The sequence below is a fragment of the Vicia villosa genome, linkage group LG6 (genome assembly GCF_029867415.1).
Source record: "Vicia villosa cultivar HV-30 ecotype Madison, WI linkage group LG6, Vvil1.0, whole genome shotgun sequence".
Taxonomy (NCBI): Eukaryota; Viridiplantae; Streptophyta; class Magnoliopsida; order Fabales; family Fabaceae; genus Vicia; species Vicia villosa.
In genome coordinates, this window is record NC_081185.1 from 80,251,972 (window position 1) to 80,276,829 (window position 24,858).

The window sequence follows — 24,858 nt, forward strand, 5'->3', positions numbered from 1 at the left end:
AAAGTCACCACCACTTTCGCATCATTGGTGGGTAAGGCTACAGCTTCCACCCATTTTGATACGTAGTCAACTGCCACCAAGATGTAATTCTTCCCGAAGGATGGTGGGAACGGTCCCATAAAATCAATCCCCCATAAGTCGAACAGTTCCACTTCCAACATAGCATTCTGAGGCATCTGATTTCGCTTTGAGATGTTACCTGTTCTTTGACATCTGTCACATTCTCGAACAACATGGTGAGCATCCTTGAATAAGGTCGGCCAGTATAACCCAGATTGTAAGACTTTCGCAGCAGTTCTATCTCCACTAAAGTGTCCCCCATAGTCTGAGTCATGGCATGCTTTTAGTACATCCCGTTGTTCCTCCTCTGGTACGCACCGTCTGACCAACCCATCTATCCCTTTCTTGTATAGGAAGGGGTCATCCCATAAGTAGAACCTGCAATCATGTAGAAACTTTTTCTTGCGGTTAGAATCAAAATCTTCTGGAATTACCCCACCTACCAGATAATTTGCATAATCGGAAAACCAAGGTGCACCAACAACAGCAAGGATATGTTCATCTGCGAATTCATCCTTTATTGGACGTTTTTCCTCTGTTTCCTCGATAGGTGACATTCGAGAAAGATGGTCTGCGACTGTGTTTTCACACCCTTTTTTATCACGAATCTCCACATCGAACTCCTGAAGGAGTAAGATCCATCTCAGAAGCCTTGGCTTTGAATCCTGTTTGGCAAAAAGATACTTCAAAGCAGCATGGTCAGTGTAAACAATAACTTTGGAACCCAACAGATATTGCCTGAATTTATCAAAGGCATAAACAACAGCTAGCAACTCTTTTTCAGTTGTTGCGTAATTTATCTGTGCAGGGTTTAAAACATGACTAGTGTAGTAAATAACATGCAACAATTTGTCCCTACGCTGTCCTAGAACTGCCCCTACTGCAATGTCACTTGCATCACACATGATCTCGAAAGGAAGAGACCAATCTGGGGCTACAACAATTGGTGCCGAAACTAATTTTTTCTTAATTGTTTCAAATGCTACGGCACAATCATTATCAAAGTTAAAGGCTCTATCCTTAACCAATAGAGTAGTTAAGGGTTTGGCTATTTTAGAAAAGTCTTTTATGAACCGGCGGTAGAAACCCGCATGCCCTAAGAAACTTCGAATACCTTTCTCATTCATTGGTGGTGGCAGCCTTGATATGACTTCTATTTTTGCTTGGTCAACTTCTATTCCCTTGTGGGAAATTTTGTGACCCAAAACTATACCTTCACGCACCATGAAGTGACACTTCTCCCAGTTGAGGATCAAGTTTGTCTGTTGACATCTGTCTAACACAAGAGCAAGATTATTTAAACAATTATCAAAAGACTTACCAAACACTGAGAAGTCGTCCATGAATACTTCCATATGCTTTTCAAGCATATCCTCAAAGATGGCTTGCATACATCTCTGAAAAGTAGCTGGAGCATTACATAACCCGAATGACATCCTTCTATAGGCAAAAATACCAAACGGGCAAGTGAAAGCCGTCTTTTCTTGATCTTCTGGTGCGACCGCTATTTGATTATATCCCGAATAACCATCAAGGAAACAATAGTAATCATGACCTGCTAACCTCTCCAACATTTGGTCTATGAAAGGTAACGGGAAGTGGTCTTTTCTTGTCGCCAAATTTAGCCTTCTGTAATCGATGCAAACTCTCCATCCTGTTACTGTCCTTGTAGGGATTAACTCATTTTTCTCATTTTTTATCACTGTAGTTCCTCCCTTTTTCGGTACTACATGTACAGGACTCACCCAAGCACTATCAGATATAGGATAGATCATTCCCGCATCTAATAGTTTCACCACTTCTTTTCTGACTACTTCCTTCATTACTGGATTCAACCTCCGTTGAGGTTGGACTACCGGTTTGTGATCATCCTCCATGAGAATTTTATGCATGCAAACTGTAGGACTAATACCTTTCAAATCGTCAATCGACCATCCCATGGCCCCTTTGTGCTTTTTCAGAACTTCAACAAGTTTGCTCTCTTGGATAACTTCAAGGTGTGAACTTATGATAGCCGGACATTTGTTTTCTGTGTCTAGGAAGACATATTTGAGGTTCTCCGGTAGTTGTTTCAATTCAGCCTCCTTCTTTGGTTCATCTTTCTTTTCCTCTACTAATGGTTGCCTTAAATCCTCCCACCGATTTTGTCGAGAACTTTTAAAGAAAGGTTTTGCCTCCATCATATTCAACACTTCTATCTCTTCTTCGTCACCCTCTTCAGTTTCGTTGAAAATTGATAAACTCAACACTCTTTCTAAAGGTAATTGTTGTGACTTCAAAGCATTCTCATTGTGAACAATTTGATCAATCACCTCAATATGTTGACTAGTAGCAACATCATCCTTGTATTTCATGGTGTTTCGCACATCAATTTTTAACTCTTCATCATACACCTTCAAGGTCATCGTGCCCTCTTCTATGTCTATCAAACATCTCCCGGTCTCTAAGAATGGTCTCCCCAAAATGATCGGGATTTATTCATCTTCTGGCATCTCTAAAATTACAAAATCTACTGGAAACACAAACTTGTCTATTTTTACAAGCACATCTTCTACTATCCCGTACGGTCTTTTTACGGAATGATCGGCAAATTGGAGTGTCATTCTTGTATCTTGAACTTTACCAATTCCCAATCTCCTGTAGATGAACAGTGGCATAAGGCTAACACTTGCTCCTAAGTCAATAAGAGCCTTTTTAAATGATCTATCTCCAATAGTACAAGGAATAGTTACAGAGCCTCGGTCTTTCTTCTTCACCGGAATCTTCATACCCTGCAAAATAGCACTACAAGTTTCAGTTAGAATAATCGGATCACAATCGATTGTCCTTTTCTTGGAGATTATATCTTTCATGAACTTGGCATAGGTAGGCATTTGTTCTAACGCCTCCAGGAATGGTATGTTCAACTCAAGTTTCTTAAACATTTCCAAGAATTTTTGAAAGTTTTTCTCGTGCTGTCCTTTCTTCTTATTTCTTGTTGGAAAGGGTAATTTGATTTCCGGTTTTTGTTCACTAGTCTTCCCTTTAGTTGTTAGTTCCAACACACCCAAGTCTTCCACTTGTGCTTCATTCTCTTTTATTTCTACATCTACTTCAAGCAATGGTTCTTCTTCTTCAGCGTTCTCCTCCACAACTTCCTTCGCTTTTCCACTTCTTGTTACTATAGCACTCACATTATTGTGATCTTTGGGATTCGTAACTGTGGTACTAGGTAGAGCACCCTGTTGTTGAGGATTTGCCAATTGTTGTGCTATTTGACTCATCTGAATTTCAAGGTTTTTAATTGAAGCTCCAGTATTCCGAAAATTACTTCTTGTTTCTTCTTGAAATTGAGTTCCTTGAGCAGCCATTTTTTTAATGGCGATCTCCCAATCTGCTTTTCTTGGCCCTTGTTGTTGGAATTGTTGTTGAGCTTGTTGATAAGGTTGTTGATACGGTTGTTGTTGCGGTGATCGATACTGCTGTTGTTGTTGTGGCTGATTTTGATAAGGAATCACCCCTTGTTTTGGAACATTCCCTTGTTGATCCTTTCAGGAGAAATTTGGATGATTCTTCCACCCTGGATTGTAAGTATTAGAGTAAGGGTTGTTCTGCTTCAAAAAATTGATTTCTTCCACCTGCTGAGCTGTGACCACACAATGTACGGCAAAGTGAGGTCCCCCACATATTTCACAATTCACTGCTTGAGTCGGTTGTGCAGGTTGAATTTGAGCCACCGTTTGTTTTTCAAGAGCCATTTGTTTTAATCTGCGCTCAACTTCAGCTGCGATCTGCTCTTCCATCTTAACAACTTGATTCGTCAACTTCAAATCAACTAACCCTTCTGGTTGATTTACACTGCGGTCATACAGCTCTAAGTGTTCGTTTGCTGCAATAGCATCAATGATCTTCTTTATCTCAGTGGCTGTTTTAAAATTTGTTGAACCACCAGCAGCTGTGTCAATTAATTGTTTAGTCTTAAGCTTAACACCATTCACAAAATTCTGCATTTGCTCGGTTGCATCCATGTTATGAGTAGGACATGCAACCAACAACCGCTTGAATCTTTTATACGCATCTCCAAGTGATTCTCCCTCCTTCTGTTTGAAATTAACTATATCATATCTCTTGCGGATATACACAGAAGCTGGAAAATATTCATTCAGAAATGTTGTCTCCATTTGTTGCCAAGTTGTGATACTTCCAGCAGGTAAAGAGTAAAACCACTCTTCAGCATCGTCTGACAGTGTAAATGGAAACATCACCAATTTCTTGGCCTCTTCAGAATGCCCCTCTATCTTTAATGACGTTGTCATAGTAAGAAACCTTTGTAAGTGCTTATTTGCATCTTCATTGATTCTTCCAGAGAACGGTTTCTTTTCGAGTTGTCTTATTGTTGCCGGGTGTAGCTGAAAATGGGCAACATTGACCGGTTGGTTAACAATTGTCATCCGGCCAAGAGGTGCATTTGCTCTTCCATAATCACCTAAAAGCCTTTCCATAGGAGGTGGGTCTTCGGCCATAGCTTCAGGTTCAGAATCTGAATCCTCATAATGTATTGAATGAGTCTTCTCTGTTTCGGGATCTGAAACTATCAGCGGTTCTTCTTTTGCTTCCAGTTCTCTTTGTTTAGCTTCTCGGCGTCTTGCTTGAAATAATCTTTCTGGTTCTGCGTCAAAAAGAAGTTCAGCTGAGGCCTTACCTCGCATACAAAGATTAGATGAATATTAGTATGAGCAATTCAAATAACAGAAAATAAAATTTTGGTTGCAGAGCAACAAAATTTCAATTGAATTATTATTTAACTTATATTTGGCAGTCCCCGGCAACGGCGCCAAAAACTTGATCGGAAAAATAGCAAGTGTACTATTTTTACGAAGTAGTAATAAAAGGTTAAAAACCAAGTATCGATCTCGAGGACTGCGTTTGAATATAAGTTTTATAATTATTCAATTAAATAAAAAGTCAACGGGTGTTTTTGATTGAGTTATAATTTCTAAATTTAAAATAAAAATAGCAGAAAGTAAATTTAAGCCTTTTTCACTGATATGAGTAAATGCCAAGGTAAGGTGTGTAATTTGCTCTGTAATAACCCTGAATTCTTATTTGAGATCTCTTCAACAAGTTCATGATATTCAATTACTAAATCTTTAGAGTGTTTGCCCCTAAATCCTTATTGGGCAAACCTTTGGTTTTTCATCTATAAACCTAAGTCCTTAGAGCTAACAGATAAAACCAAGCTTGTTTTCTATCAAGAAGTCTTAGTGACCATAGGGTATCCCTAGTCCTAGGTGATATCTACTATGGTTCAATTGAATACAAACCCTAACAATTGCGAGCCGGCAAATTGTTAATCACAGAACAATCTTTATTGGTCCGATAAAGAAGGCATTAAAAACAGTATAAAATTGAATTGAATAACATAAACATGAAGTCGATCAAATCAGAATATCAAAAGTTATTACAAACCAAATCAGGGACACCCCCCTAGCATTGGGGGGTTTAGCTACTCATATTGTTCAAAAGAAATTCAAAAGTATCAAAGTTAAACATTACAGATAATTGGAGAATTTGTGATCTTCAATTGCTCTTGCTCATGAATGATCTTCCTTCTCCAATAATCTCATACGTTGCTCTGCTTCAGACTCAATTCCTTTGGTTGTGTAAAAGATACCCCTTCTCTTCTCCATCCTTCACTATATATTGCAAACCCTTCTTTTTAAGTCGGAATGTACCAAAACGCCCTTCTGGATCTCTTTTTGAGTAAAAAGCATAAAAACATGAAAATCAGCGTAGCAAGCCAACACGGGTCGTGTTGGGCAACACGGGTGCCCGTGTTGGTCCTCTGGCTCCTCTAAAAATAATTCTTGCACTCAGTAGCAGCAACACGGGTCGTGTTAGGCAACACGGGTGCCCGTGTTGCACCACTGCTTTTCCACTTTTCCTTCTTGCTTACACTCCCAGCAACACGGGTCGTGTTACTCAACACGGGCGCCCGTGTTGCACCACTGATTTTATCCTTTCTTCTTTGTCTTGCGCTCTACCTCCGACATTTCTTGCACTGGGTCGAGTGAAGAATCTCCTAGATCTGAAATACCATTAAACAACCAAACCAACGCATAAAATGGGAAAATAAACTCGAAAACTAACAAACGGATAAAACTTGCAAAAACAAACCAACTTACTTAAACAGCTTAAAAAGACTATACTATGACATTAAGCAGTGCAAAATACCTGGATTATCATCAGGAAAGTGACAAAGACATAGTGAGAATCGTGACCGATCACCCTCACATGGAGCTTGTTGCTGAAGATTGGCAGCATCATTGGTGACATGGAATGAGGCACCTGAGTCAGGATACCAGGTGGCAGCAGCTTGGACAGGAGCAGCATTGGCAACAAAAGTGCTAGGAGTGTATGTATAAGCAGTTGGCCTGGCTTGAGCAGTAGCAGTAGGTCTTGTCCACACATTAGCAGGACTTTGAGCATAAGCAACCTGAGGAGTGGACCATGGAGCTGGAGCATAAGGAGTGTTGGCATATGCAACTTGAGGCTGAAACTGTTGGTTGAACCTGTGCCAACAATTCAAGGCAGAATGTCCAACTTTAGTGCAAAGCTGACACTGAACTCCAGAGATCCTGCCACCTCTACCTCTGCCACCTCTATTAGACCTTCCTCCTCTGAAGGAAGCATAGTCAGGTTCAGGCGAAGGTGTAGCAGGAGCAGCAGAAGGAATGTCAGACTTGGACACATCAGGTGAAGGTGATGAAGTGTGAGTAGGAGCATGAGTGAGGTTCAGAGAGGCAATGTCAGGAGTAGTTTGCTTCTTGAACTTGTTCAATCGTAACTCATGAGCAATAAGCAGGATCTCAACTTCATCCAAATCCATATCTCCAAACTTACTTTCTACAACAGAAACAACAGAGGCATACTCACTTGGTAATCCTTCAAGAATGACGTCAATGTGATGCGTAACTGGAACAGGATCTCCAATTGAGGCTAGGGCATCAACGATCGTGCGAATCTTCAACAAATAATCAGAAATAGACTGTGAATCGAGCATCGCAGCACGTAGTTCCACATGGAGTTGGCGTGCACGCGCGCGAGTTTGCTTCTGAAAGTAGTTGAACAAGCGATCCCAAAGTTGATGAGAATGAGTGCAACCAAGAACTCTGGACATGATGTCGCTCGATAACGTTGATTGAAGCCACGATAACAGCAACTGATCCTTCTGAAGCCACGACGCATACGCCGGATTGACGGAACCGGAACGACGATCATCGTCGGAGAGAAACTTGGACGGAATACGAGGACAGACGACGAGATCGGTGAGATTGTGCGCATTGATGTACGGCTCCACTTGCTGGCGCCATAGATGAAAGTTCTTTTCATCAAGTTTGTAAGCGATCTTCAGTGCGAACTGAAGACGACGAGATTCGTCCACCACCGCCATCGGCGGCGGAGTAGAAGACGATGTAACGTGAGCGGAAGACGGTGATCCTGGCGGTGGGTCCATGGATCGAGAAGCTAAACTGATACCATATTAGAAAGAGAAAAGATAGATGAACTTTTGTATTTCAGTTACAACTCTTTGTTGTAGATCTGGAAAGTTAGTTACAAATGGTGCACAGCTTGCTTTATATAGAGTCAAGCTGTGACCTGCTGTAGCAGGTAGTCCTAGTTACAACTGCCAGTTGTCAGTCTAAATTGACTGGCTTGCTTTTATAAACCTATGCTATTGAATACTCTAATAAGAATAAAACAAGTACAACCAAATGGGTGAAAATATGAAATATTAGGTTTCCTATTCTTCCATAGTTCATAAGGGGTCTTATCAAGAATAGGTCTTATGGATACTCTATTTTGAATATAGCATGGAGTGTTTACTGCTTCTGCCCAAAAGTGCTTAGCCATATTGGCCTCATTGATTATTGTCCTAGCCATTTCTTGTAATGTTCTATTTTTACGTTCAACAACCCCATTCTGCTGAGGTGTTCTAGGACAGGAGAAGTTGTGAGAGATTCCATTTTCTTTGAAGAACTTCTCAAAGAGATGATTCTCAAATTCTCCTCCATGATCACTTCTGACCTTAATGATTTTAAATTCTTTTTCATTTTGTATTTGTTTAAAAAAATCAAAAAATACAGTATGTGTTTCATCTTCATGTTTTAAGAATTTTACCCATGTCCATCTGATGTAGTCATCTACATTGACTAAACCATATTTCTTACCTCTTATCGATGATGTTTTCACTGGACCAAATAAAATCAATATGTAAAATTTCTAAAGGTCTTGAAGAAGAAATAACATTTTTAGATTTGAAAAAGGATTTTGAGAACTTTCCTTTCTGACATGCTTCACAAAGAGCATCTGAGTTGAACTTTAAATTGGGCAGTTCTCTTACTAAGTTGAGTTTGTTAAGTTGAGATAATCTTCTCAAGCTAACGTGTCCCAATCTTCTGTGCCAAACCCATTGCTCATCATTTACAGACAGAAGACAAGTCACTTTCTAAAATTTAAGATCAGAAAGATCAATCTTATAAATGTTATTCCTTCTTTTACCAGTAAAAAGAATTGATTCGTCTTTCTAACTTACAACCTTGCATGATTTTTGATTGAAGACTATATCATAACCATTATCACTCAGTTGACTGATGGACAACAGATTATGAGCTAATCCTTCAACAAGTAATACATTAGTTATAGAGGGAGAGTTACCATTACCAATAGTTCCTGATCCAATGATCTTCACTTTTTGGTTCCGTCCAAATCTGACGTCTCCGCCGGATTTATGTTCCAAGCTTTGGAACATAGACCTTCTTCCCGTCATGTGATGCGAGCATCCAGTTTCCAGGTACCATTACTGGTGTTTTGACTTCACTGCTAAGGGCATCTGCAACATAGATAATTTTCTTCTTAGGTACCCATATCCTTTTGGGTCCTTTGATGTTAGTGTACCTAAAGCTTTGTCTTAGCTTAGGTCTAGCACAATAGTTTTCAGAATAGGATGTATATTTAATATTGTGAGTATGCCCAAATTTAAACTGTGTGTGCAAAGGGTTTATATTTTATTTCCATGTCATCAACTGATTTAGGTATGTATGGTTCCTCACCCCAAGGTGTTTTGTAGCCATTTCCCTTTTGATTGCTTTTACTAACACCGTAAATCATTGAGGCCATTTTGCTTCTGTTTATGCTTTTAACAAGAAATTTTTGAAAACTATCATCATATTCTTTCAGGATATCAGATTTTAAGGTGCTGTTAAGGATCTTTGTTTCCATTTCCTTTACTAGTTGTGTAGTGTTATCTTTAAGTTCAGAATTTTCTTGTTGAAGTTTCTTTGTTTCAGTTAACAATTCAATCTTTAGCCTTTTAAATTTTGCTCTTAATCTATTATGTCTTTCTAAAAGTTCTGATAAGCTTTCTTCAAGTTCTTTTCTAGTAAATTCAGAAAATACCTCATTTGATTTAGCTTCTGAGTCTGAATCATTTTCTGTGGTGGCCATGTATGCTATGTTGGCATGATCATCTTTTGAGTTGTATTCGTCGTCAGATGATTTAGAATTATCCCAGGTAACCATCAGGCTTTTCTTCCTTTCAGATCTCTTCTTAGGCCTATCTTTTTGCAGTTTAGGACATTCACTTTTGAAGTGTCCTGGTTCATTGCATTCATAGAACACATCGCTTCTTCTGCTAGGCCTTCTGTATTCAGAGGTTTCTCTTTTATATTCTGGCCTTCTGAAGTTTCTGAACTTCCTTTGCTTGTTCCTCCAAAGTTGATTTACTCTTCTGGATATAAGAGACAACTCATCATCTTCCTCTGATCCAGAATCACTTGAGCATTCTTCCTTAGCCTGCAAAACATTAGTTTCATATTTTTTTTAACGCATTTAAGAGCTATAGACTTACCTTTCATTTGAGGCTCATTTGCATCGAGCTCAATCTCATGACTTCTTAATGCACTGATGAGTTCTTCAAGGGATACTTCATCAAGATTCTTTGCAACTATGAATGATGTAACCATTGGCACCCATCTTCTTGGTAGACTTCTGATAATTTTATTTACATGATCAGCTTTGGTGTATCTTTTGTTTAGAACTCTTAGACCATCTATTAAGGTTTGAAATCTTGAGAACATGGCTTCGATAGTCTCGTCCTCTTTCATCTTGAAGGCTTCATACTTCTGGATCAAAGATAGAGCTTTTGTTTCTTTGACTTGAGCATTGCCTTCATGAGTCATCTTGAGTGACTCAAATATATCATGTGTTGTATCTCTATTGGTGATTTTTTTCATATTCTGCTTGAGAGATAGCACTCAACAAGATAGTTCTGGCTTTGTGATGATTCTTGAATTCCTTCTTCTGTTTGTCATCAATGTTCTTCCTTGCTATCTTTTCACTTGCATCTTCTGGATGATTGTAACCATCTACCACAATATCCCATAGATCAGGATCTTGTCCTAGAAAGAAACTTTCAATCCTATCTTTCCAATATTCAAAGTTTTCTCTGTCGAACACAGGAGGTTTTGTGTAGCTGTTGTTGTTGTTTGAATCATTCGCCATAGTGTTTTCCTTCTGGATCTTTTTCTGACACGGTTAAGTGCTTGCACCCAGAACCAGGTGCTCTGATGCCAATTGAAGGTTGAGAAAACACTTAGAAGGGGGTTGAATAAGTGTTTTTTAAAGCTTTATGATGGAAGGATAATCAGAACACGGTTATTTTTATCCTGGTTCACCTTCTCAATAAGGCTACCTCCAGTCCACCCTCAACAAGGTGATTTGCCTCTCTCAATAGAGGTCTTAATCAACTATAATCAGCACCTGATTACACTTGCACAACCAACTGCCGTGAGTCACAATACAGTGCACGATCCAATCTACTGGTGATTAATAATCCCACACAAGCCAACTGCTTGTGACTAACCAATCCTCTAAGACTCAATTAGTCCTAGACTTCTTGAGACTTCTGACCCAACTGGTCTCTCAAGGACTTATTTACGACGTAACTTCAGTTTATCGTGTATAGATTTGCTTCTAGCAAGCTGTAATCACCACTGTGATATTTCACTAAGATTAAGTACATAATAATGAACTCAGAATATGAATAAGAGAGTTTGGCTTCTGAGAGTTTTTTCTTCACACTTGATGATTTATCAGAGTTGCAGCGTTCTTGTGTGTTCTTTCTTGTTTCTTTCTATTTTGCTTGTTGTGTCTTATGTTTCTTCAAACGATCATGAGTATATATAGCTTCAGAATTTTTGACCGTTATCTCCAAAGCTTTGTTGAGTTCATTCAGCATTAAATGGTTTGCGTGTTGTCTTTGCTTTTGCTTTCTCCAAGAAATTGCATGTGGATAGATTCTTCAATCAACCTTGGAAATTACGCTTTTGGAGTGTTGCACCCGTTTTGCTAATGATTATGTCTTCAACGGTTTAATTTGAATCAATCAGCATAAACTTCTGTTCAGTCTTGTTCTTCAACTTCTGTTGTGAATATGTCTTCAGCGTGCGGTATCAGAAGTTGCTTTTCAGCGGTGTTAACTTGAATCATTCCTTATAATCTTCTGTTCAGCTTTGTTCTTCAACTTCTGTTGTAGATATGTTTGCATCGTGCGGTATCAGAAGTTTCACTAGCTTTAAGTTCTGATTCTTCAAGTTCTGATTGCTGGTACTGGTACATCTTCTGAAATTAGAAACATATTATTAGAGTACCATGTTTTCTTTATACACAATTTGTTTGCTTGTTATCATCAAAACACTAAAATATAATTAGAACCAAACTATGTTCTAACACAATGGAATGCGATTAAATACGATTTACCTTATAATTACGACAACCCCAAAATTGTCTCCCATAGTTCATGACAGTTGAAGCTCTTCGTAGAGTAGCCATGTCTCCACGGCCATATTTAGATTTCCATCGCAACATCCCTTCTGCACTCCCACCTTTCTTCAAATTGGAATTGTATGTACATTCTCCAGAATTCGTTGAGGAAGAAGACTTCATTTTCCACGTGAACCCTAGAAACTGGGGAAGAATTCGTTGAGGAAGAAGACTTGATTTTGTTCTGAAAATGTGAACCCTAGAAACTAGGAAATTAGGGATGAAGCTAATTTGAAGAAAGGATGGAAGCAATGACACATATAATAAAAAAACATATAAACATTTCCACATCACCTGCCACGTAGGAATATTTAACGTATGTTACACCTTATTTGACATAAAGGACAAACGTGCACCTTTTAAAACAATTAAAAGATCAGTTTGGAACTTTTTAAAATTGAGGGACCAAAATGGACCCAAGAGTATACTTACGAAACCAAAAAGGGTATTTAGCCAAACATATAAACAATTCCACATCACCTTCCACGTAGGAATATAGAGTAATTTAAATTGATTTTTTAGTATAAACAGCTATTTTGTATTTGTTTACTTAAACGAAATTCACTTCCTTTCAGATGAGGCCATTTACAAAAAAATGATTAAATTTATAAAGCTACATAAAAAAACTTTTCATGTTTAAATTATAACGGACGTGAACTTTTAAGAGTTATTATTCCATTTTTAAAAAGTAAGTTTTTATGAAATAAAATATGTAAAAAACATGTTAAATAATTTTGCCACCTTATACAATATTTTTTAAAAATTAAAATCTTATCTTATAATGATGTTTGAGTTAAAAACCACCAAAATTGTTTGGTCACCTTTATAATTTTTTTACAAAATATATAAAATTTTTTTTTTACCAAAGTATATTAAAGTATTTATATTTCCAAAATATAAATGTTTATATTAAAATATATAGTTTTTGAATAGGCAATATCTTTTTTATATGTGATATAATTTTGAGACGTCGAATTACCAATGTACAAAATTATTTTAAATTGACAAATGTATCAAGAAATAAGTTTAAAATTAAAATTAAAATTTATTTTAAAATTATATATATATAATTTTATTAATTAAAATAGTATATTTATTAGTATATAATTCATTTAAAACAAAATTAAAAAGTAATTCTTCATAGTGCAAAATATTTAAAATGTAAGAGTTAAATTATATAATGATTAAGTTGGGTGGGAATAGGTTAGACCGACTAACAGAGGTCTACGGCCCAGCCTACATATGCTTAGGTCAAGTCAGACTTTTTAGATAAATAGAAAATGCCTAGATTTTTTTATAAGTCTATTTAGCTAAAAAGGTTAGGCCACATGCCACATAAAAAACCTTTTAAGTGTAAGAAGCCGACCTATTTAAATAAATATGAATAATTTTATCATGGTTATATTATTTTTTTTAATTAAAATATAAAAATAAATCTTAGTTATTTTGAAGAAATTATGAAAATAAGATGAAAAAAATCTTATGAACAATGTCATAAGTTGTTTCGATAAGTTCTCTCAAACAAATAATATCATAATTTTTTTTTTTTTTGACAAGGAATAATATCACAAAATTTATGCTACTAGATAAACTCAAATAAATTAATGCAAACGAACATTTAATCTCACTGATCTTTTAATTTGTTAGTCTATATAAAGACGAGTTGAATGACTTATTTACAAATGTTCAAGTGAAATAGGTTTTTAAGTAGGCTAATAAGTCAATCTGCCCTTCAAAAGGCCAGACCCAGGCCAAAAAAATAATTCCATGATAGGCTACAAGCTAGACTTAGGCTTTAAATATTTTAGGAAGCCAAACTCAAACTTAGCAAAGTCTAACTCGGCCCAGCCTATTCCCACCCCTAGTTCTTATTAATAACTTTTAATCAATAAAAACTTTTAATTCAATGGTTATATTTACAAAAGTAATGATTCTAATAAATTATTATGTAGAATAACTTTCTAGAAATTATTATAAAAGTAAACTAGTAACAAACTCGTGCGCTCGCACGGGTTCTAGTACGGGACGCGCATTTGTTTTAGATTTATATTTTTTAATAGAAAATGTCGGGTACCAGTTAAAAAATAAATTGAATGTATAGAAAAATGTCTGGTACCCGTGAAAAAATAATAATTGAATGTATAGAAAAATGTCTGGTACCCGTGAAAAAATAATAATTGAATGTATAGAAAAATGTTCGGTACCCATAAAAAAAATAATTAAATGTATAGAAAAATGTTTGGTACGCGCATTTGTTTTCAAAGTATAGTAAAAAATATTTTTATTTTATCAAAAAAATTTATTATTTTTACAAGAAAGACATATTTTAAAATAAAAACAAAATTGTTTTGCACCACTAATATATATTTCAATTTTCCATATATTATATTTCAATTTTCCATTTATTATCTTAAAACTTATCGTATCTTAAATTAAAAATAAATTTAAAATCAAAATATTAGTAGCATAAATAATTAAAAAATAATTCATTTTTCTCGAGTTTGGGTTCATACATTATTTTAAATATTTTTTTTTATTTTGCAATTGTACAAAAATGTAACAACTCAAGTCAAAATTTTAATATGCTTCCCTGCGCGTTCACACGATATTGGCGTATTACACATGCGTTCGCACGGGTACAGGCGTGGTACGCACGCTTTATTTTCAAAATAGATATTAATTAAAAAAACATATTTTTATCATAATAGATATTAATTTTAAAAAAAAAAAAATTTTAAAATAAAAACATAATGATTTTACCAAAATTGTTCTACAACAATAATATATATTTCAATTTTTCATATATTATCTTAAATAATTTTGTATCTTAAATTGGAAATACATTCAAAATAAAAAAAAATTCGATACATAAATAATTAAAAAATAAACCTTTTTTATCGTGTTTGGTTTAATACATTTTTTTACTTTTATTTTTTTAATTCTACAAAAAATATATTAACTCGTACGTTTGCAAGGATTTTGATATGGTTACTCGTGCGCTCACACAATATTGGTGTGTAACTCGTGCGTTCGCACGGATACTTGTATGTTACATTGTAATAAGAATGAAAAGAAAGAAAAATAAAATTATTTAATAAAAAAGTCTATTTGCATTAATTATAAAATAAATATAATAGTTATTGTGACAATGACCGCATATTACAAATAATACAAAATAATATAAATATTATACCCTAAATTTAAAATTTAATATCAATATGTTTTAATAATTTTTTTAGTGCAATTATATAAATAAAAGTATTTGTATTAATGAACAAAGGAATTAGTAATGCTAATATTAAAAAAAAGGGTTAATAGGCATTTACACCCCTGTAATGTTAGCGAATTTTGTTTTTCCCCCCTCCGTTGCCAAAGGCAGGTTTTGGCAACGAAAAACCGTTGCCAAAACCTGTCTTTGACAACGGAGGGGGGAAAAGCAAAATTCGCTAACATTACAGGGGTGTAAATGCCTATTAACCCTAAAAAAAAAAACAAAAAAAAACATGGCTGAACCACGATAGTCCAACAACAATTCAATCTAAATGAAATTTAATGCAACCATAATCAACACCATGCAATGCTGGTTAACCGAGCATAATGAAAAAAAAATTCATATATGCACATAATTATGCTTAGCAATCAGATAGTCCAGAAATATTTTAAATTGGGTTAATACTATTTTCACCCCTGCTATATGGGGTTTGTTCGAAAAAACCCTGCCAAAAAAAAGATGCAAGAATTCCCCTAACATTTGAAGATTCTCTCATTTTAAATCTTGTAAAAATTTTATTTTGAAACCAACATTGCCACTTGAAGGACTCTATCATTTTGAACCCTGTAAATTATTATTTTTTTAATAAAACCAACCTTGCCCGTCATATTCCAGAGGGTTTAAAATGACATAATCTACAAGATTATAGGGTTCAAAATGACTGAATCTTCAAATGGCAAGATTGGTTTTAAAAACAAATATTTTACAAGGTTTAAAACGAGAGAATCTGCAAATGTTATGGAAATTCTTGCAACTTTTTTTTTGGCAGAGGGTTTTTCAAATCAACCCCATATGGCAGGGGTAAAAATATGTATTAACCCTTTTAAATTTTCTTTTGTTAAATGATTGGTTGTTTTGCCTCTCTATTCAGGACTCCCACATTTTAAATTTTCTTTTGTTACATGATTGGTTGTTTTGCCTCTCTATTCAGGACTCCCATAGTTGATCAGATTAGAAATACATCTGTCGATTTAGTTTCAAGTTTTTTATTAGTATTATTTAAATAATTTTTTTGAATGTAATGATACATTTTTTACTTTATCTTAGGTTGGCTAAATTATCTCCAGGGTCCTTTAAGTTATTTAATTGTAACAAATCAGTCCTTTATGTTTTTTCTTTACATGTGGGTCTTTTATGTTAATTAACGCATGCACCGTTGACCTATTTCTATTTTATTTTATTCTATTAATTTTATTTTAACTTCTAAAATTCATATTAAATTCATTTTTGGTCCAAAAAATTATGAAAAAATTTCAAAAAATATTTCTTCTAATTTTATACTTTGTGTAATTTTATGAGAATTTTATTTTCTATTTTACTATTTTTCTTTAATTTTTTTCTTTTGCGTTCATTTTAATTAGTTTAAATATACTTTCATGCAATACAAAATTCTGAAAATTTTATTATATGGTCATATGATGCTCTATGACCTATGTTATGTGACATATCAGTACCATTAATGTTACCTCAGCTTTTGTACGTAGATAACCCGAAATTATAGAAGATAATGAAACACTATCTCTCTGCAGCATTTCTTCAAACAGCTCACGCGCTTTATTCATATGTCACTATATTTCGAATTGATCTCCAGCTTCTCTAACATCGCTTGCTCAAAATGATAAATCAGTAGTTAAATAAAATACACACAAACCTTGAATAAAGTACACAATGAGAAATACACATTGACACTTGAACAAAGTACACAGACCTTTAAAAATAAAAATACACTTAAACATTGGCATTTGAACAAAGTAAAAAAACCTTGTTAAGTTAAAAATAAAAATACACTTAAAGAAATTCACACTGAAATCCAAAAAGCACATGGTACCTTAACAACCAATGAGATTCAAATTCATAACTCGTTAACAACCACAGAAATTGAATAAACTTCCAAACCAAAAAGAGATAAGGTTGCGAAGATAACAGGTTTTACCTTCAAGACCTAAAACCATAGGTTTTAGCCGATACGATGCGACGTCTTTAAGGGTACCTCCAATAAAGAAACATAGTGATGCATACCTCCAATCTAACAACGGTTGAATATGTGCAGTTACCTACCGCAGATGATATAAAAGAAAAATTGCAACTTATCTATAATTATAAATCTAGAAATCTAGAAATCAAGATCTATAACAATTACCAAGATTGATATCGACGAGCAATGTGATGCATGCCGATGCACACGTTGCCGCACACATAGAACACAAGAGTAAAAGGATGAGCACGATACCTTGTCAATCTTCGGAGAAAATCACATCTACAACGGTAATTAATAACAATAATAATAACCTTTATGTATCAAAATCAAGTTATACCATCTCAATGTATTAAACAATAAGAATAGAAAAAAAAACACACTAATCATACTCACATTTGCAACCTATCCTTGAGGAGCTTACACAAGTCAATAGCAGAACTGTCTGAAATAAATGAACATAAGTAAATAGAAAATAATAATTTTTAGTTGAAATAAATCAATGAAAGTGAAATGATGTAAATTAAAAAAACAAATCTTAAACACTTATCCTAAAATCCATAGTTCATCCTTCTGTTGGATTTAGAAGCACTGATACGGTGTCTTGCCACACCGCGATCCATAAAACTTTGGCTTCGTGTCGCAAAGGCCAGAGATCTTGAATCCATCACTGCTGAAGCACTGAGGCAGAGTTTTACTGAAGCAACTTACCAGCACCAAACTAATTACAAATATTTGACATCATTACGAAAGACAATCGGTAAATAAGAGATCTGAGCTTTTCAATTGTAAACAGTATTATAAAAACAACAACATCATTTTCGGTGATAAACAACAACATAACAATACATGAATCCATGATAAAGCGACAACACCACAACATACCATTTATATCGGAAAAATAAAAGTCAAGCTTAAAGGAATCGATTTCTTGCATGAGTGAAGATGGGTTGAATGAGTAGAAGCTGGAGATGTCGATAACCAGACCAGAGAGACGAGAGAGAAATATGATTTTGGAGAGAGAATGAGACGAGAAGGAAGAAAAAATAAAGAAGAAGAAGAAGAAGAAGAAGAAGAAGAAGATGAAGAAGAGAGAGGCCGAAAGAGAGAAGAAAGAAGATCAAGATAGAGTAGCAGAGACGAGAGGAAGAGGAAGAGGAAGAGAGAGGTAGAGGAAGATAGAGAACGTGATGTTTTTTCAAAATAGAAGTAATTAGGGTTGGTAGTAGAAGTAAAAGAAAAAGAAGATTGTTAAGGCATCCACGTGACAGAATTTGATAACAGAAGGGCAATATGATATTTTCCAGAGCATATAATTTTCTTATATTGTAGATTAATCTCTTATCTCTCATAATCTTTAGTGAAATAATATAATATAAATTAAATATGTATGCATAGTTGTCATAAACCAATTTTACACATACATTCATGAATATCTTAATGTGTAGTCTTAATGCATTACCACCACAGTAAAATATACATTGTACTGTTACTGTTTTTTTTTCTATTAATTCTTATACATTGTATTGTTTTTTAGGAATATTAATTGTATTGTTATTGAAAATATTTTTCAGCTTTATTTTCAATACCATATTTCACAACAACATCCATATGAGTGACTTTAAAGACAAATCGTTCAATTCGAATTTTGAGTAGAATAATATTAGATTTTTTTATTGGATTCCAAATTATTTATACTTTTTTAATAAAAAAATAGAGCTAATAAACTAAAAAAAAAGTATAACCTTTAATAAACGATTAGTATCAAAGTTAAATTATTTTTTAATTACAATTTAATGTTATAATTTAATTGACAATATAAAAATTATTTACACTAATTAATTTTATATATGAAATCTTGACCATTTTTACATACAATTTATTGAATAGTATAAATAAAAATGTTTGTTCAAAATTTAGTATTAGAATGAAGAGTTTAATTCATATGTATTAATAGTGTAAAATAGTCGACATGAACTTTAGATTACTAGGGCACCATTCCCTTAGGAATCAGAGTGCATAAAACAAAAAATAATATAAAATAATATAAAATATTTTATATTATCAATAAAATTAATTTTGAAATTTAAATATAATTTGGCAAAATACTATGGAGGAGTGGTTACCAATGTCATTACTTTAAACAAGTATATTCTATTTTCTGTAGAATTGATATATGAATCATGATATAATATCATTTTTTGAAAAAGGAAAATGTTTGTTTTAAAAAAATATGCAATGTCATTTTTAAACATATTTATAAATGAAAAGTACTTTAATAATATTTAAATTAATATAATATGAAAAACTAAATAAATTCAATATTCATGCATAGTTGTTACAATTCAATTTTACAAGTAAATTAAGTATATCTCAATATGTCAATATGTAGAGAAATAAGTTTGAAGAGATCAATTACTATCCACACACTTTTATTTTGTTTTATAGCGTTAATTCATCACTATCATCCGTGTTTTGTATGTGGTTAAAATAAAATAAAAATTAATATTCAATATAGTTAAAATAAAACTTAAGTTTTTTAATATTCAACAGCTATGATTAATTGACCATGTATTACAAATAAATTTTAAATTTAATGCATTTCCATATTAAAATATTCAATTATTCCAGCAAAAATATAAAATGGAACATGTATATAATTATATAAGAATTACTTTTTAAATAATTAATATATTATATAATATTATTTTAAGGAAAAATATATACGAATAGAAAAAGAATAAAAATATTTTAATTCTCTTTCATTTTGTATACACTGTATTGTCTTTTTTTTTTTTTTAGGAATGTACATTGTATTCTTACTGTAAATACTTTTCTGCTTTATTTTTCTTAAAGATATAATACAATTTTTTTAAAAGGAAAATATTTTAAAAAAAATATACAATATCATTTTTTAACATATTTATAACATAAAAAGTAATTTAATAATATTTAAATATAAAAAATTATTTTAACATGTGTAAAATGTGTAGTGGAGTTTTATAAATAGTGTCCATGAGAAAGTAAACCAAATCAACCCAAGAAAACAGAAAGCATTGCGGCATTAAAACTTACCCAAGTTATCATTTCGTCCCGTTCCGTTTTCGAAGTTGCGCAGAAACTCTAATAACAACACTTCGTTAGCTTCCTTCCCATCAACGCCGCACTCATGACTCCCCAGCCACCAAAATCTCACCGTCACCGCCAATCCAACACTCCTAAAACACCACCAACTCTCCCCGACGAGCTCATCACCAATATCCTCTCCCGCCTCACTGTCAAACATCTGATGCAGATGAAATGCGTGAGTAAGTCCTGGAACACTCTCATAACCGATCCTGTTTTCACCAAAATGCACTTCAATAGATCTGCGTTGAATCCATTTTTCTCGTTAATCTCTAATAATTTATGCGTACGGGACAGTGATTGCAGTTTCGTAACTGTTCCCGTTAATCGGTTACTCGATAACCGTTATATCACCGTTCCGAGGGATCCTTACTTCCGATTGAGGGATAAGGAGTGTCGCGATGTTGTTGGAACATGTAATGGATTAGTTTGTTTGATTGGTTATTCGATTAACGAGTGGACTAAGTTTAAAAGAGTGTGGTTCCGTTTCTGGAATCCAGCTACTCGATCAATATCAGAAAAATTAGGGTATTTTTCTTATTTTGATAATAATGAAAGGAAATCTGTTAAGTTTGTGTTCGGTTATGATAATTCAGCTGATACTTATAAGGTAGTGATGTTGCGGTCGGGTTGTGAGAGTGATCCTGAATCAAAAGTCAGTGTGAAAACGTTTTGTTTGGGTGATAATGGTTGGAGAAACATTCAGAGTTTTCCTGTGGTTCCGCTTCAATTGGTTTTTGATCCGAGGGAGAATGATGGTGTTCCGAGGGAGAATGATGGTGTTTATCTGAGTGGCAGTATTAATTGGTTAGCCTATCGTGATGAGGATAACCTTAGGAAGGATAATCCGGTTGAGAAATATGTGATTGTTTCTCTTGATCTTGGTAAGGAGACAAACAGGCAGTTTTTGCTCCCGGAAGGTTTTGAGAAGGAGTCATATGTAGGGCCAAGTGTTTGTGTGTTGAAAGACTCGCTTTGTTTATGTCATGATTTGGATTTGACGGATTTTGTTATATGGCAGATGACGGGATTTGGAGATGAGAAGTCTTGGACTCAGTTTCTTAAATTTAGTTATCACAGTGTTCGAATGAATTATGAATTTGGACATCCGCATTTAAAATTGATGCCTTTGCATCTATCTGAGAATGGTGATACCGTGGTATTAGCGAACAACCGACAACACCGAGTAATTCTCTATAACATGAGAAATAACAGAGCAAGGAAAACTATACTTAATACTAAGATATGTTGGCCCTCCCTCAAAGATTATGTTGAAAGCTTGGTTTCAACTTCTTGAAAATAAGTTCCTATCTAATGATTTCTACACTTGTGTGAATTTATGTTACTTTATGTACTTGGTATCGAATTTGTTTCAATTGTGTGATCATTTGATTTACCTCAAAATTGTCATAAATATGTTGAATCAATGGATTTATCCTATTACCATGTCTAGAAGTTTGTTATCTGTGTATATTTTTAGCATATAATGTTTTTGCAAATCAATAATGATGTTGATTCAAGTACTTGGTTTCATTTGTAATTATTTCTTTAACTCTGTCTTCGATATGCCGAATTAATTACGCCCATAACAATTTATAACTATTTTGCAAGTGAGAATTGTTTATTTCTATGCGTAATAATGATATATTTCTATAGATTCTAGTTTTTATTAACACAAAAACCCTTGTATCACATGTAGCGCAGTTGTATTATTGCATCAGAGTAGAAGCTAACTTTTGTCATAAAGGGATATGACTATGCACTTTTGGGGATTAGGCCTTCACTTTTCTATGGTCCCGGTTCTTTTTGTGTTTTGATGTTTCATTCTCTTGCTTAACAAGATTTCTTTTTCAATTATAGATCCACAGCCTCAACTTTGAACAAACTTAACGTCATTCTCTTGCCCAACAGGGTTTCTTTTTGAACTATAGATCCACAACCTCAACATTGCGCAAACTCAACGTCATGCTCTTACTTATACAAGGATTTCCTTGGGAATTATACAAGGATTATTTACTACTGCCATGAGTTGTTAAGAGCAAATCCAGGTTCAACTATGAAATTGAATGTCCAACCCGCTCAAGAAGGTTCTGATGATCAGAGGATAAACTTCAGAAGGCTGTACATTTGTTTTGCTGCTTGTAAGGAAAGTTTCAAATTAAGCAGGCATTTCATTGGCCTTGATCGATGTTTCTTGAAAGGACTTTGTGGAGGTCAAATCCTTGCAGCCATAGGTAGAGATCCAAATGAGCAAATGTTACCCATAGCATTCGCAGTGGTGGAGAGTGAAAACAAGGATAGCTGGACATGGTTCTTGGAGTTGCTTATTGCTGACCTTGGTGGAAGGGAAGAGTGTCTCACATACACGTTTATCAGTGATCAGCAAAAGGTATGACTTGTACTCTTTTACACTTTGCATTTACATTTTTCTTATACACTTTGCTTGTGTCATAGGGATTATTGCCTGCAATGGAGGAACTTCTGCCTAGAGTAGAACAAAGATTTTGTGTCAGACATTTATACAACAACTTTAGGAAGAGGTATCCTGGAAAAAAACTAAAGGAAATCATATGGAAAGCTGCCAAGTCTACTTACTACCAAGCTTGGGAAAGTAAGATGAAGGTAATGAAGGATGTCAATGTAGAAGCATACAAGCACATGATGGGCACCCCTCCAAGATTTTGGAGTAGATCATACTTCAAGACACGTAACAAGTGTGATGTTGTTCTAAATAATATGTCAAAGTCATTCAATAGTGTCATCTTGGATTCTAGGTCTAAACCATTGATAACCATGGTGGAGGAAATCAGAACATACATGATGGAGAGATGGGCTACAAACAGGTTGAGGTTTGAAAAGCTAGCAGATGAAGAGGTGCTACCAAACATTAGAAGGAATATTGAGAAAACAAACTCATACATAAACATGTGGCTAGTCAGGTAGCACGTTTCTGATTATTGTATTCAACCTCATTAGAACATTTTTTATTATTGCATTAAACCTTGATTTTAGCACATTTATGAATATTGTATGTATTGTTAGGATGTTTGATGAGCATATCTTTGAAGTGAGGCATCTTGAAAATTCTGTAGAAAAGTTCACAGTCAACTTGAAGGATAGAGTTTGTTCATGTAGAAGATGGGAGCTGACAGGCCTACCTTGTGTGCATTCACTTTCATCCATGAAGAGTAGGAACCATAAGGTTGATGACTACATACCTGATTATTATAGAAAGTCAATATATGTTGAATTCTACAAACCTGTTATTTTTCCTGTTAATGGCTCTAATCTTTGGGTAAGAACAGAGTATCCTGATGTTATGCCCCCAACATATAGGAAAATGCCTGGAAGGCCCAAAAAGAGAAGGAATTTAGAGCAAGGTGAAATTGATGGGTCTGATAGAAAAATGAGAAGGAATGGATTTATTGTTTCATGCAGCAGGTGTAAAAAACAAGGTCACAACAAGCTTACTTGTAAGGTTCCATCAACTACTCAAGCATCCTAATTAGTGCCTGCTCAAGCATCCCAACCAGTGTCTGCTCAAGCATCTCAAGCATTGCCTACTCAAGCTTCCCAACCAGTGTCTGCTCAAGCATCTCAAGCATTGCCTACTCAAGCATCCACATTAGTGCCGTCTCAAGCATCTAAGCCAGTTACCTTAAGAAAGTGACTAAAAAATCAAAGAAGTTGCCAGTTAGAAGGCCAGCTACCCCTTTCATACTACCTGGTCTTACAACAAGATTGAATGCAGCCAGAATAGTTGTTGGCCCAACAACAAGAAGGACAACTCCTACCAAGAGAGCCACCCCAAGCTGGAAAATCTAGTTATATTGTAGCAATCTTAAATTGTGGGGTCTTTTGTGTTTCTTTTATGTTATGAACATTTTAGCACTCTTAAGAAAATAAGTTAATTATGCATTTTGAATCTGATGTAAGATCTTTTTGGACAACTACTGTTGCTATTAAGCAATTGTGTTATGTAAGATCTTTTTTGACAACTTATGTTGGTGTTAAGCAACAGTGTTAATTATGCATCTTAAACCCAATGTGTAGCATCTGACCCAAACTATGTTAAACTGGTTTACCTTATTACAACATCCTAACAACAACATCAACTAAAAGAAAACAAAACAATCTCTTCCAATTTTTTTTCCAGATTCATGCTCTTCTTCAATTGATTTTGTAATTCTCTAATCTTCTTCTTTAAAAACTCCACCTCCATTTTTGCAACCTTAATTTCTTGTTCAAGCTTTCAACCTACTCTTTTGATTCCTCATAAAGTGATCTTTTTCACCCTCAGCATCATCATAGAACCATTGAAAGTAGCCACATCCAGGTTGTGCTGCACCCTATGTCATTAAAAAATAAATTCCAATCAGAACAAACACAACAATGTGAAGGTTGAGAAAACACTTAGAGGGGGGTTGAATAAGTGTTTTTTAAAACTTTATGACGGAACGATAATTAGAACACGATTATTTTTATCCTGGTTCACCTTCTCAATAAGGTTACCTCCAGTCCACCCTTAACAAGGTGATTTGCCTCTCTCAATAGAGGTCATAAT

The 24,858-nt window shown here is 34.4% G+C and overlaps 4 protein-coding genes across 4 annotated transcripts; 3 read left to right on the forward strand and 1 right to left on the reverse strand.

Annotated features, from left to right (window-relative positions):
• Positions 1 to 2,534: 2,534 nt before the first annotated feature.
• LOC131613974 (uncharacterized) lies at positions 2,535 to 3,323 on the reverse strand. Its single transcript, XM_058885610.1, has 2 exons — positions 2,946 to 3,323; positions 2,535 to 2,831 (listed from the first exon to the last, which is right to left on the reverse strand). The coding sequence occupies exons 1-2, from the start codon at positions 3,321 to 3,323 to the stop codon at positions 2,535 to 2,537; spliced, it is 675 nt and encodes a 224-aa protein (XP_058741593.1).
• A 17,014-nt stretch (positions 3,324 to 20,337) lies between these two features.
• Positions 20,338 to 20,894, forward strand: LOC131613977 (F-box protein At3g49450-like). Its single transcript, XM_058885611.1, has 2 exons — positions 20,338 to 20,822; positions 20,891 to 20,894. The coding sequence occupies exons 1-2, from the start codon at positions 20,338 to 20,340 to the stop codon at positions 20,892 to 20,894; spliced, it is 489 nt and encodes a 162-aa protein (XP_058741594.1).
• LOC131611724 (uncharacterized) lies at positions 20,737 to 21,752 on the forward strand. Its single transcript, XM_058883626.1, has one exon. The coding sequence runs from the start codon at positions 20,911 to 20,913 to the stop codon at positions 21,589 to 21,591; it is 681 nt and encodes a 226-aa protein (XP_058739609.1). The 5' UTR covers positions 20,737 to 20,910; the 3' UTR covers positions 21,592 to 21,752.
• A 598-nt stretch (positions 21,753 to 22,350) lies between these two features.
• LOC131613978 (uncharacterized) lies at positions 22,351 to 24,177 on the forward strand. The gene is made up of 3 exons (XM_058885612.1): positions 22,351 to 22,683; positions 22,749 to 23,233; positions 23,337 to 24,177. The coding sequence occupies exons 1-3, from the start codon at positions 22,351 to 22,353 to the stop codon at positions 23,797 to 23,799; spliced, it is 1,281 nt and encodes a 426-aa protein (XP_058741595.1). The 3' UTR covers positions 23,800 to 24,177.
• The last annotated feature ends 681 nt before the right edge of the window (positions 24,178 to 24,858 follow it).